Source organism: Camelus dromedarius, chromosome 32 (genome assembly GCF_036321535.1).
Source record: "Camelus dromedarius isolate mCamDro1 chromosome 32, mCamDro1.pat, whole genome shotgun sequence".
Taxonomy (NCBI): Eukaryota; Metazoa; Chordata; class Mammalia; order Artiodactyla; family Camelidae; genus Camelus; species Camelus dromedarius.
The window spans coordinates 16,161,759-16,174,976 of NC_087467.1; the positions used below are offsets into that span (position 1 = coordinate 16,161,759).

At 38.4% G+C, this 13,218-nt stretch overlaps 1 protein-coding gene across 1 annotated transcript in view; it reads left to right on the top strand.

Moving 5' to 3' along the window:
- The first annotated feature begins 2,425 nt into the window (after positions 1 to 2,425).
- Positions 2,426 to 13,218, top strand: part of ROCK1 (Rho associated coiled-coil containing protein kinase 1) — a 106,683-nt gene continuing 95,890 nt past the window's right edge. Inside the window, exon 1 of the mRNA XM_010976728.3 lies at positions 2,426 to 3,413. Coding sequence (XP_010975030.1) covers positions 3,321 to 3,413 — 93 coding nt within the window. The 5' untranslated portion in view covers positions 2,426 to 3,320. The remainder of the gene's footprint in view (positions 3,414 to 13,218) is intronic.

Below are 13,218 nucleotides of genomic sequence, written 5' to 3' on the forward strand. Positions count from 1 at the left end.
GAAACTCTGGTCAAGCCACTGTTGTTGAATGTTGTCAAGATCCTTTTTATCCACATCTTGTTAAAATCATTTTACGTCTTTCCCTAGGGACTGTAATCATATTGATCACATTATAAATTTTATAATTCCCTCTTTTATACAGAATCATTTAAATCTGTGCTATGTAAATAATACAATTGTGAAAATAATACTACTTGTTATTGTATTAGCATTGGATAGTGTTAGCATACCCAGCAGTTCAGAGTGGGGATTCTGAAGTCAGACTGCCTCTGTTCCAATCTGGGTCTGCCATGATCTTGAGCAAGTAACATATCTTTCAGCATCTCAGTTTCCCCTTCTACAATGTGGGTATAACTATAGCAGAGTTCTTGTGAAGTTTTAATGAGATATTATGTATGGAATAGTGCCTAACACATGGTAAGCATTCTGTATGTGTAATTAATATTATATATGGTATATAATATATACACATGGTATAAATATAAATATATTTATACATGGTACCAGTAGTTTGCAATTGCACTTAGGATCTTAATATATACTTTAAGGGTGATCTCACATATCCACAATGCTTTTGAAGAGATTAGTAACAATTAGACAATAGAATTTTAAAGTTGGAAAGCAACTTTAATGTCATATAATTCTACTCTATTACAGATGAAGACTTTTCTATTTAAAAAACAAAAACAAAAACATCGATACAGAGTCCATCTGTCTTACGGTAAAAGACAACTGGTAGGGGGATTACAATAATCAGATTAGTCTTGTAGATATTAAAATACATGGGTCCCACATATATTTCTAGTAGCTTTGCCAGATTGGTTTTCAGTCCCACTTACATTTATCAGTGCCACTCATGTATTGTCTTAGCTACTTGCTCTTTTTTGTATGTGTCCAAGTGGACAGCAGCATTTCACTTAACAGTTCTCTGAGAAACAACAAAATTCCTAAGGCTACCTAAAAATGGTAATAAAAAAGAACAGGCAGGGTTTAGGAAATTTATTTTAGGGCAACTGCCAGATTTATTTTAAGCCCTATGCTTAAAAATAAATTTAATTCACATGACTGGCCTAAAATACTGGAGCCAAGAAAAAGTCACTGCAAAAACATTTAATGAAATACCTGAATTTTGTCTAGTTTGTCGTCTTTGTTATGATTTTTGTGAGGACTTACTTCCTATCTTGATTTATACAGTGGATTTTATATCTAAGTATCTCTTGTATCCAACACAATGAAAACAGAATAGACTTTTTCAGACAGTATAACATTTTCCTAACCTCTGACTCACATCAGAAAGTTAGTGGAGTGTTCAGATGCTGTACACTGCTTTTATTTAGAAAGGCAACTGGTTCATCCATAGCATTTCCCGTAGCATTTACCCAGTGGGGTAAAACATCCACATTTTCTATTTCTAGCAGTATTTTATTTGACCTATGAGCAAAACTGAAGATTGATCAGAAATGAATTAAGGTAACTTTCCTACCAAAAGCAGTGAGGAACGTTACTTCATTAGCAGATTGGTTAACATGTCTCACCCTCTCTCACACCACAGTCAATGAAGGAACTGAATTAAGAGGAAATGCACATTATTTTCATGTTCTACTTCAGTCTGGTAAAATCACAATTCTGAGTTTCACTGTTTTAAAATTGAGACGCAGGATTATACAGCAAGAAGAGAACTGCAGGGGGAATGTTAATGGTGTGGGAGAACTATCATGGATAATTTTAAAATATTGATTTTCTTTCTATGAGATTATTTTCCTTTTTTTTTAAAACTAAATTAAGCTTGACTTTCTATTGACTATCTCTCTCGGAGTCACTATTTTAATGCTCCCCTGACACATGCTCGGTTCAGGAAGGTTATGTAGTGCGTTGCTTCGTAATTTTCCCATGGAAGCACAGACGGGTTAAACGATGTGTGTATGGGGTTCACGGAGGGCCAACGATGAAGTACTATTGAAGACTACACTCCGTTGGTGCTAAAATGCGGGTGTCTGCTGGAGAAAAGGCATCTTGTCTTAAAAGAAAAAAAAAGTCTTGTCCAAAATAACAATAAAAAGCACCCTTTCTGGCCAGAATTCTCCTGCCGGCTGCAGCCCCGAGGAAACAGAGCTGGGGCACCGGCCAGGACCCGACCGGAGGCAGCCAGAGCTCCGCCCCCGCCCGGACCTCCGCCGCGGCTCAGGAGCCCAGCGTGGCTCCTCGGAGCCTGCCGGAGCGAGGGCGGTGCCGCCCGCCGCACCCTGTTGGCTCCTCCCTGCTGCCAGCCTTCCCAACCCGCCTGCGAGTCTCGGGTGCGCCCCGCCTTCCGCCCGGCGCGCCCCAGCCCAGGCCTGCGGAGGCGCCCGAGTGCGCGCGCGCGGCGCCGGCCCGGTTCCCCTTCCGAACGTCCGCGCCCCGCATGCGCAGTCCGCGCCGGCGGTCTCCGTTTGTTTGAACAGGAAGGCGGACATATTAGTCCCTCACGGCCCCCCTCGCCCCACCCCCCAAGCGTTCGCCGCCGCGACTCGCCCTCTCCCTAGCCGGGGCCGCAGCGCTTCCGAGAAGCTCCCCCAGCAGCGGCCGCCGGGACCCGACTCTCATCTGCCTCACCGCCGGCTCTCCAGCCTTTCCTCCCCTGAGTCTCCATCGGGCACCGACCTCGCCCTGCCCCGCCGGACACCGCGGCAGCAGCCCCAGCAGCGCCGGGACAAAATGGGAGAGTGAGGCTACCCCGCGGGGACCAGCTCTTGGCCGAGGCGGATCGGTGCGTCGGGCCGGGCCAGGTGGAGCTGGGGATGCGGGGCTAGACCGCCTCCAGCGGCTCAGAGCGGAGCGGGCCCGGCCCGGGGCCCAAGCGGTGGCGGCGGCGGCGGCAGCAGCTGGCACAGCTCCGCACCCGCCCTTCGCTTTCGCCTTTCCTCTTCTCCCTCCCCTGCTGCCCGGAGGAGTCTCCACCCTGCTTCTCCTTCTCTCCCCCCTCCTGCCCATCTCGGGACCGGGAACCCTCCATGGCGAAGGCAGCCGGGGCCCGCTAGGCTGAAGCACTTCGCGGAGCGACGAGGCTGGTGGCGACGGCGCTGTCGGCTGTCGTGAGGGGCTGCCGGGTGGGATGCGACTTTGGGCGTCCGAGCGGCTGTGGGTCGCCGTCGCGCCCGGCCCGGGGTCTGGAGAGCGGAGATCCCCTCAGTGAGGGGGAGGAGGGGAACCGGGCGCACCTGGTGACCCTGGGGTTCCGGCTCCTCCGCTCCGCGGCCGCGAACCCACCGCCGGAGGAAGTTGGTTGAAATTGCTTTCCGCTGCTGGTGCTGGTACGAGGGTATTGTCACAGCAGCGGCAACATGTCGACTGGGGACAGTTTTGAGACTCGGTTTGAAAAAATCGACAACCTGCTGCGGGATCCCAAATCGGAAGTGAATTCAGATTGTTTGCTGGTGAGTAGCACTGTTCTCTTTTGCTTGTCTGGGGTTCTGTATTTCCTTCCTCTTTCAGTCTAGTTAGCTGCAAAAGAACGTTTCAGGTGTGCAGAATCTTAGAAGACACTGATGTTTTCCCTGAAGAATCTTGGAGTACCACTGAAATCTTGTGCCGTGCCCTTATTTATCATATCGACTGGCTCTGTACTAACTGCTCTCTGAACTTTTGGCTCTGACTCATTTCATCGTTATACAAAAGATACTTATAAACCTCTGTTGCAGGCATCATATAAAGTTACCATGTCAAAGTTATTGTATAGTTTGTTGAATGGCAATCTTAGTAATGTTCATCATTCTGATAGGTTTGACAGTAAGATTGGAAAAGACTGCTGTCCATTTACAGCGATTTAGCTCCTTGAGGGTTTAGGTTTTAGACTTGGTAGTGACAATGGAGAATCGATATTGAGGAAGTGATTTTTGAGCCAAAATGTCATAGGTGATTTGAGTCTTAATGTTTTGCTGGACCATTAAGTGTAAAAATCCAAGATAACTGAATAGGTCATCACAATATTGACATCTTTTACAATATTGTTGGTTACAAAAGCACCTCACATGTATTTTATCATTAACTGCCTCTTTTGGTGGTGTGCTTAACATTGTAACTTATAAAACACTCTAAAGAAGTTTTTATGATATAAAAGGCCAAAATACAATTTTAAAAATTCTTCAGTGGTTGATAGCATGGACAATTATCTGTAAATAATTGGAGTTCTTTAATTTTGTCTATTTCCCCTAATAGTTATGAACTTTTTGTTTCTCCTTTTACTTTACTGAACAACTAAAGTTATGTAATAATTATTTTTTAGTCCAAACAAAACCACATAATCTCAGAAGTTGCAAGGAGTATGTAAATGGATAGTAATTCACAACCTTTTCAGGGAATTATCATTAGATGTACATAATATTTGGGATTAAGATTAGGTGAACTAAATAATGCCATTCAGGGGAATAATACCATTTTAAAATCTCATCTTGAATCAGAAGAATTATGTAGATCATTTAAAGTTAACATACATTTCAGTTACTCTAAATAGTTGTGTTTATTGTTTAACATATATGGTTCTACAGAAAAGTTTCTCCCCAAAACGTTCTAAATTACTCTAAGTATTCTTGACCATAAAGTAAAAGTTGTGGGTTGTATGTTTGAAATGGCTCACCCATACTATAGATGTTCTTCATGTTGAGAAACAGAAAGGAGAGTTGATGTTTATTACATTTTATTGAACATTTTATTGAATGAGAAAAGTGGAAGGAATTAAGCCATATTGGTGAGGATTTCTATAACTTTTAAGAATTCTAATTCATCTTTTAATATTTATCCAATTACCATGTATCTGATTTTATTTTGCTTTTTGATCTCCTTATTCCATGAAGCATCATCACAGGGAGGGTTTAGTAGTTTTGTGGGGGTTTTTTTTTGTTTTTTGGTTGTCTTCTAGCCTCTTGCCATAACTTCTTTTGGTGGGAACCTCATAGATTTATTGAAATGTGGAAGATACAAGGAAATACAAGTCATGGACTCTTTCCTTGAAAGTCCAACCTATTTAGAAAAACAAATCCTAATCACACACACACACAGAAACAAACACACAAAGCAGAATACTTCACAGATTGAGAAAATATGTGATAAATTTCAAATAATTGGTATAGGTAATATACACTCTTGGATATTGAAAGGAAGAACTCACTGTAAGTTGATAGAGCCAGACTATGCTTTATGATGGATGGATGGGATTTAGGTTGCTGGGCTAAGTTGTTTAGATTTTCTTTAGTGTATTGTGGCTATTAAATATTTATAAATAAGACTGTGCCGTGATGAATGAAAAAGATGAATCTGGTAATTGTGTGCAGGGTAGGTTGTGTGGAAAGAGACTGGAGATGGGGTGAGATTGGGAGTTTTTTTATTGTAATAGTCCAGAAATGATTGAAGCCCCAAAATTGGGGCATTAGAATGGGGAAGGAAGAATTGGTGGGATTTGATTGGCAAGGCCTGGTAGAAGAAGGAGCCAAAAAGAGAGAGAATAGTTAGATGATTCTAAAAATTTTAAGCCTTTTTTACAGGGAGACTGATGAAAACATGCGTGAAAACCACAAAGTTGGGTTTGGAAATCGCTTGGGAAAAATAGGCAACAGATAAGTTCAATTTTAGATTTGTTATGTTTGAGGGAATAGTGGGACCACCACAAAGAAATGATCTGTAGACTATTAGGGATATGAAACTGAGCTCATAATTTAAAGATAACAATTTAGAAATATTTCTTCCTAGACGCAAGTTAAAATTGACATAATGATAAAATGGTAAAAACAAGAGGAGTCAAGAAAGTAGGCAGTCAGGGCCTCTCAGAGTTAGGACAGCCAAATATCTTGGGGACCAAGACCTAAAAGAACATTTTGAAAAAGAGTGAGGAGGGTATAGCTCAGTGGTAGAGCGCATGCTTAGCATGCATGAAATCCTGGGTTCAATTCCCAGTACCTCCATTAAAATAAACAAGTAAATAAGCAAACCTAATTCCCTCTCTCCCCAAAACAACAACAAAAAATTCTTAAAAAAAAAAAAAAGAAAATAGTCAACAGGCAGATTGCTCCTCCCTCCACTCTTGCCCCTTGCAATCTTATAATCTTGGCCCTTTTTTCTGTTTAGTTCCAAAATTGTTTTTTGATAGCTCTTGGAATTTTATTATACTAAATCTGAACTTGGTAAAGAATGAATTTTCCTTTGGAGGCAAAATCCTTTTTCCAATTGTGTAGTATCTAGCATGGATTTTCTTTGCATGATACTTTATGTTTATCATTAAGCGTTGATTTATTCATTCAGCCATTCAGAATGTCCTACCAAGCAGCTTCACCTTTTTCAGCGAGTCTGTTCTTACTCTTCCCTGTCTGGACTTTGGACATCTCATGTACTGTAGGAACAGTACCCCTTTTAAATTGATTGCCTTTCTCTATTCATAGATTTTGGCCCTTGTCGGTGTATTTAACTGATACTTATTGAGTATATATTATGTGCCATGTGCAACACTCAAGTTCTAATGGTTTTTTTGTAATCTCAGAAAATAAAGTTGTCAAATTATGTTTATTTTCCACTTTCTTGACTTAGATCCACTCTTCAGAAATGGAAGTTCCTACACATCGTGGTTTTAGAAGAGTTTGCTGGCAAATGTCTTTTAAGTTGCCCACAAAGAAAACAGCTTTTTTTGTTGTTGTTGAGTTAGTAGTGATGAGTATTAGTAGTTAAAAAGTAATGTAGCTCGGAGAAGCCCGTATAAATAGCTTCTTCACTTTTCTTGAACATATAATTTAAGAACTAGATAAGTCCATTTTTCATATTGCAAATATAAATGCTAAAATAGACTGCAGATACTAAGGTAATATTATGGTAATTATTCACTTGTTTCCTAGATTATCCAAATTACTCAACGTTGGTTTTCTATAAGTCAGTTTCTTCCCTGTATCCTAATGGTTCTCTTACTGTCCATGTTATAGTTTATAATGATTATCAAGAGCTGTTTTCCTTTCCCAACTTTGTTTTAAACTTTAGAATTATTTTATCTAGGACTTGTTTAACAAGTTTTGAGTACTTCTGAAAACAGTAAGGGATGGAGTTTATGGTTAATTTTTCCAGAGGAAAAAATGCCTATGATTTGTAAACTAAAAAGGAAAAACAAAGAGAAGGTTAGGTGTATATTTGTCTTGAAGTTTGACATACATTTCTTGAAAATACAGCTGTCTTGACTGTAGCATCTTTAGCACACTGCTTCAGGATGTCAGTTAAGAGTATGACTTTTTCCTAGTTTTTGTTTAGCTGGTGGAGGTGTAGCAATGGGTGGAAAGCATGGGGGGAAGGGAACCAGTAACAGTGCGTACTGAGTTCTAACACTGCTGTCTCCTTTGTACAGATTTGTTGCTACCATCTTTCGTTAGTCATAGTTTTTTTGAATGTAAAAGGCAAATGTAAGTAAAGTTTTGAGTGTTTGTTTTTGAGTTTTTCTTCCTTTAAATTCTCTTTTTCTGGACTTCCTTGACCTAGTGTCTTCCTGTCTTTTCATTGCTGACTTCCTTTTTTCTCGGCCTCAATCTTGGGGCTATAATACCTTTCTCTTCACCTTTCTTGGAGAATTATCCGTTCTTACATCTTCAGCTGCTATCATCTCTGTACCCATGATATCCAAATCTTAATTTTTTAATCTTTTTTTATTTTAAAATCCTAAATATCTGACTGTATACTAAGCATCTCTGCTTGGATGTCATGTTATTATTACTCAAATTCCTCAAATTCCCAAATAAGCTTTGTCTACATAACTTACTTGTTTCATTATTAATACTACCAATATGCCTGTCACTCAAGTGGAACTTCTGATGTGAATTTTGACAGTCCTAGGTCACATGTTGGGTTATTTCAAAAGATTGTGGCTAGCATTCCAGATTCTAGATTATTGCTGTATAGTTCCTCTTGGTAGCCTCACAGTTGAATTGATTACATTTGGGATTATATTACTGATGGTGGAATGAAAAGATTTGAGGTTATTAAATCTTTGGGCCTTAAAGCTATATGCTTGCTGGTGTTCACAATTTATAAGTTAATGGGTGTTACCAGTATCAGTTGCATATCTGGTTAGTTTGGACCAGACTGTTTTGATGTTAATGTGTTGCAAGATTTTTTTCAAAAAATAAGTTACTTCATTCATTCAGCAAATCTTTGTGTAGGGGCTAAACCTGGATTCAAATGTAGGTTCTGCCATGTACTTACCGGATGATTTTAGGTGAATTATTTTAACCTCTCAAAGCTTCTTTCATCTTCAGGAAAGTGGAGGGATAGTAGTACTAGATCATCATAAGGATTAAACAATATGGATGAAGCAGTTATCACAGCGTATGGCATTTAGTAAGCATTTGTTAACTGGTAACTGTGATTTTTATCTTATTTATAGTATTCCTGTTTTGTGCTAGTCACTGTGCTTAGGCTGGAAGTTGATGTCTGTTGTCTTCTCTAAATGCAGAGTAATTTATCTGGCACTTCAAGCCATGTCTGTAAATTCATAATCCAGCTGTACTTTACTGAAGTGTCCAAGCCAATTGTTACTGAAAATAGAGACATTTAGATGGGATTTAGTAGAACAGGGAGAAATAAATATTTATTCATTTAGTCATGATTTATAACATACCTAATTTGTGCCAAGGACTTAGACTGACAAAAAAGACAGTTGGGAGCTGGTTTGGGAGATTGAGTTATTTTACTCTCTCTCTGTGTACCTTATACTTTCACCATGTGTTCTGTAAATAGGCCTTCTTGCGCTGCAAGAACCCTGTGGGTGTACAGAGAGGTGGCTCAGAGTAACAGCTGAGACATGAATTGGGCCATTCATTAATCTCTTGAGTCAGAAATGTTTTTAATCCAGAAGAAGGAACTACATATAGCATTTTATAATGAACAAAGAGTAAATTCTCCATTTTAGATTAGATTTTGCATAACTTTACAGTTTAGTTTTGTTTCATGATTATAAGTTTTGATATTATGTTTATATGGTAAAAACTAGAGATTCTGTTATATATGACAGAAAGGCCCACATATCACGAAATATTACATATGGAGTTCTGTTGCTGAAGGTAGTCTAGTGGCTCCTCTTCCCATTCCCATCCCCACTGAAAAAGAGGTACATCCATTTAGTTTAAGCCCAGAACATAGCTGATGGAAACCCCACACGTGTGTACAAGAAGATGAAGAGATACTGCTGCATTTCACAATGGAAAATGTTTTTTTAGATATCCTGTTAGCTTGGTATAGTGAGAAGAACACTGGGCTGGAAATTCAGAGCATTGGCATATCCTTGTTTTGCTATTAACTCTTTGTGTAACCAAGTAAATCTTTTTTCTTACCTAGGCTTCAGTTTCCCCAATTAAGTGTTGGGCTGTATAGTTGCTGTTGTCCATTGTGTCTCTGAAAATTCTATAAGTCTTTGTTTATTATAATTCCATAAAAACTTTAAAAGTTGTGTTATTGATTGATTATTTAGGAAGGAAAATTAAAAAGTTAAATGATGTTGGGGTAGAAGTAATAGAATAGGAACCATCTTTGGTGTTATTTTTCAGCTAGTTCTGTATAGCCATAGAAGATCATCCTGAAATAATTTTTAATTGTTATATTTAGCACTTTTTCTTTTTTTTTGCATTTGTGACTTGTGTCGTAATTGTAGGGGATTGTACTTTTTGAAAAGAGAAAGTAGTAATTGAGTTACTCATTTGTATATATTCATTGTACTAGTTTACTTCTCTAAAGTATCTGCCCTGTTTGGGACTGTGAAGTAGTAAGAGTACATTTTCATTACAGATTCTAAACAATTAGTAGGAAGTTAGGTGTTCAAATTAATGTCCAAAGTTTGATGTCTTAGGTGAGAGGTTGTCTTATGTTTGTATCATAGTTTAAAGGGTAAACTAACCTGTATCCCTCTTTATTCCTATGTTTATTTATTTTTATTATTTAACTTTAATTTTATCGTTATTCTCTTACTTTATTTATAGTCTTTATTCCACATTTCCCATACTGACTTTTGGCAAGAAATTGAAATTTTTTCTCAGATTGTTCTGTGGAATTAATTTTGAAATAATGGACCACAGTTAACTCTTCTTTTTTCTCTTTGCTGTTATTCATTCATTCAGCAAATGTTTATTTGGTGTGTACTGTGTGCTAGATATTCTCACAGGCACTGGGGACACCATGGTGAGTAAAAACAAAGGGCCCAGCCTTCATGGAATTTATAGTTGTAGGAAAAGGATAAATTATGAGCAGATAGGAGTGGGGTAATGCTTGAAAGGGAGGTGAGAGATATGATCATGTCTTTCCTTTAAAGTTTGGGGTATATTTAAAGACTTGTGGTAAGGTAGTCTGAGTGTATAATTTTCAGATATGAGTCTGTAGACTGTCTGTACTGGATTCACTTGAGGACTTATTAAAAATGGAGCCTGGGTTCATGCCCAGACAAACAAAATCAGAATTTTTGGGGATGAGTCCTAGGATTCTGCATGAGATGTGGATTCTTAGAATGCTTAAGTTTGAAAGCTGTGGCTGTAGTGGAAAGAACATGGATTTTTGTTTTGTTTGGTAATTTTATAAATGAAAAATTTCGAACCTACACAGAAGCAGGGAAGCAAACTCCCATTACCCAGATTCTGCAGTTTTCAAAATTTTGTCACACTTGTTTTATCAATCACCCTTTTTCTTGCCAAAATATTTTAAAGCAAATTCCAGATGTTGTCATTTTATCTTTACATATTTCAATAAGCATCTCTCAAAAAATTTTTTTTCTTACTTTACCACAATGACCATTATTATGTCTAACAAAATTAAAAGCTCCTTGGTAACATTACTTCCCAATTTATATTCACATTTCTCTGGTTATCTAAAATAATACCTTTTTTACAGTTGCTTTATTGGAATCTTGAACCAAAGTCTATGTATTTCTTTTCTTAGGTCTCAATGTAAAGTAGTTTCCATCCCCCCCACCTTCTCTCCCACCCCCACCCGTTGTCTTGCTGACAAAACTAGGTCATTGGTACCATACAATTTTTCACATTCTGGATTTTTCTTTTTATTTCCTTGTGACGTCATTTAACCTGCTCCTGTATCTCCCATATTTCCTGTAAGTTGGCAGTTAGATCTAAAAGCTCGATTTAATTATGTCAGCTTTTTAGTCAGGAGTATTTCATATATTGTATTTTCTTTTGCATCACATCAAGATGCATATAAAATCTGGCTTGTTCACCTGTTAGTGATGCTGCGGCTGATCAGTGTGTTCAGGTGGTGACAGTATGTAATAACTTCCTTTGTAAAATCCTTTATCAACCTTTCATCTAATGGTTCCAATCCATTTATGATTTTTAGCTGAAACAGTTATTTATTAGGAAAAGCAAAATAATGGTTTTCTAATTATATCATTCATTTCACATTTATTAACTGTAGTTCTTCTGTTAAGAGAACATAAGAATTTTAGAACTGTCACTCATCTGTAGGAATACTTGCTTATCATGAACTAGAGCTCATAAAGTACAGGACAAATGCATCAGTCTTTCCCTTTAATTACCACTTTTCAGAGTAAGGTATTTTGGAACCTTAGTGTGCTAGACCTAGTGCAAATTGAGTATTTAAGGGAAATTTAAGAAAGGGGCTATTTTATTTTCAAAGGTATCGACAATATTTAAAGAAATCAGTGGGGATAGTGCAGTACCCTGGCCAGCTTTTTATTTAGTTGTGTGATCTTAAACAAGTTATCTAACTTCTTTTGAGCCTAAATATATTTAGTCTGCAAAATGAGAATCATGATAATATTTACTTCATGGGTTTAATCATGAAGACTAAGTGGAGTAATTTATATGCAAATACTGTAGTTTCATCCAGGTGTTAACAGGTACTCCTTTCCTTGTTCTACCTTTATATTACAGATTTGATGAAGGTTCCAGTGTAGTTAGAAATACGAGTATTGGATGGAAACTTGGGAGAAGAGTGGAGTGGGATTCTTTGTTTGAAATTTTTCTTGAATCTTTGCTGTTATTGCTGCCCTACCCAAGTTCAAGTTTTCAGCCCAACATTCTGCTAGGACACCCTGGCAGTTTGCTGATGTATTCCATACTCTATCTTTTATTTTTAAACTTCGGTGCGTTTTGTCTTGTCGCCGTAGTTTATCTATTTACTTAGTCTTAATTCCTACCATTCTCCAAAATAGACTGTTTGTTCCAGGTGGATTTTCTCACTTTCCACAGTATGTTGCCTGGTAGGAAAGAGCAGCCTTCACTCCCTGTAAGTTCTCCCCCATGTCCTCCTTGCCAATTTTCTCATCTTTATAGTCTAACATAAGTCAACTGTGTTATACTGTTATTTTCTTTCTTGAAATCATACAGTATTTATAATCTGTCTCATGTAGTTTAGAACTTGATCAGAACTATCTTGTATGAGTCTTAGTGTTTGTCTTACCTCTCTAATGAGAATTTCTTGAGGGCTTAGTAATTCTGGACATTATTATTCAATTAATACTTGTTGATTGCTGTGAATGATTACCCTCCTCCCTACCCCCATTCCTCTGATCTTTCTCTGAAGTAGTTAAGACTGTCAAGTTATATATGATAGATCTCAACTTGAACTTTCCTAGGCAAAAAATTTATAGATTCAGGGAAACCTGATCTCATTAAAAGGAAAGATTCACTTGAACTTCAGTAAGAACTGGAACTTGGGCCTCAAATGCAAGCAAGCCTCTCTTTATTCTCTTATTCTTTCTTTATGTTGTTATTCTCTCCGATTGTAGATTAATTTTAGTCACTTGTGGAAAATATGGTTGCCCAGAGCACTAGAGCTTTATAGCTAACAGCTTTAGCTTCAACCACTGACTAAATCTTGGAGTCTCAAATCCAGAGCTCCGGAGCCAAAGGTGCATTGGTTCAGCTTGGGTCGGGCACTCACCCCTAGACTAATCTCTTGTGATAAGGATCACATGAGAACTGTGAGAATGGGGAGGCAGTTCCCAGGAAAATGAAAGCAGTGGGGCAGGGCAGACTATAACATAAGATGTTCATTATTCCACTCCTTCTCCCTTCCCTCTTTTTTTTTTGACCTTGGATAAGTCTGTGAAATGGAAGTAATAATAATTTATTTCATAGTGTGGTGGTAAGCATTAAATGTGATCATCTATAAAGCAATAGTGTAAGCAGAAGATAAATGGCTGCCCCTGGCTCCCTTTGCCCTCATGCCCTGTGCTCATCTGGCTGGGCCCCAAAGCTT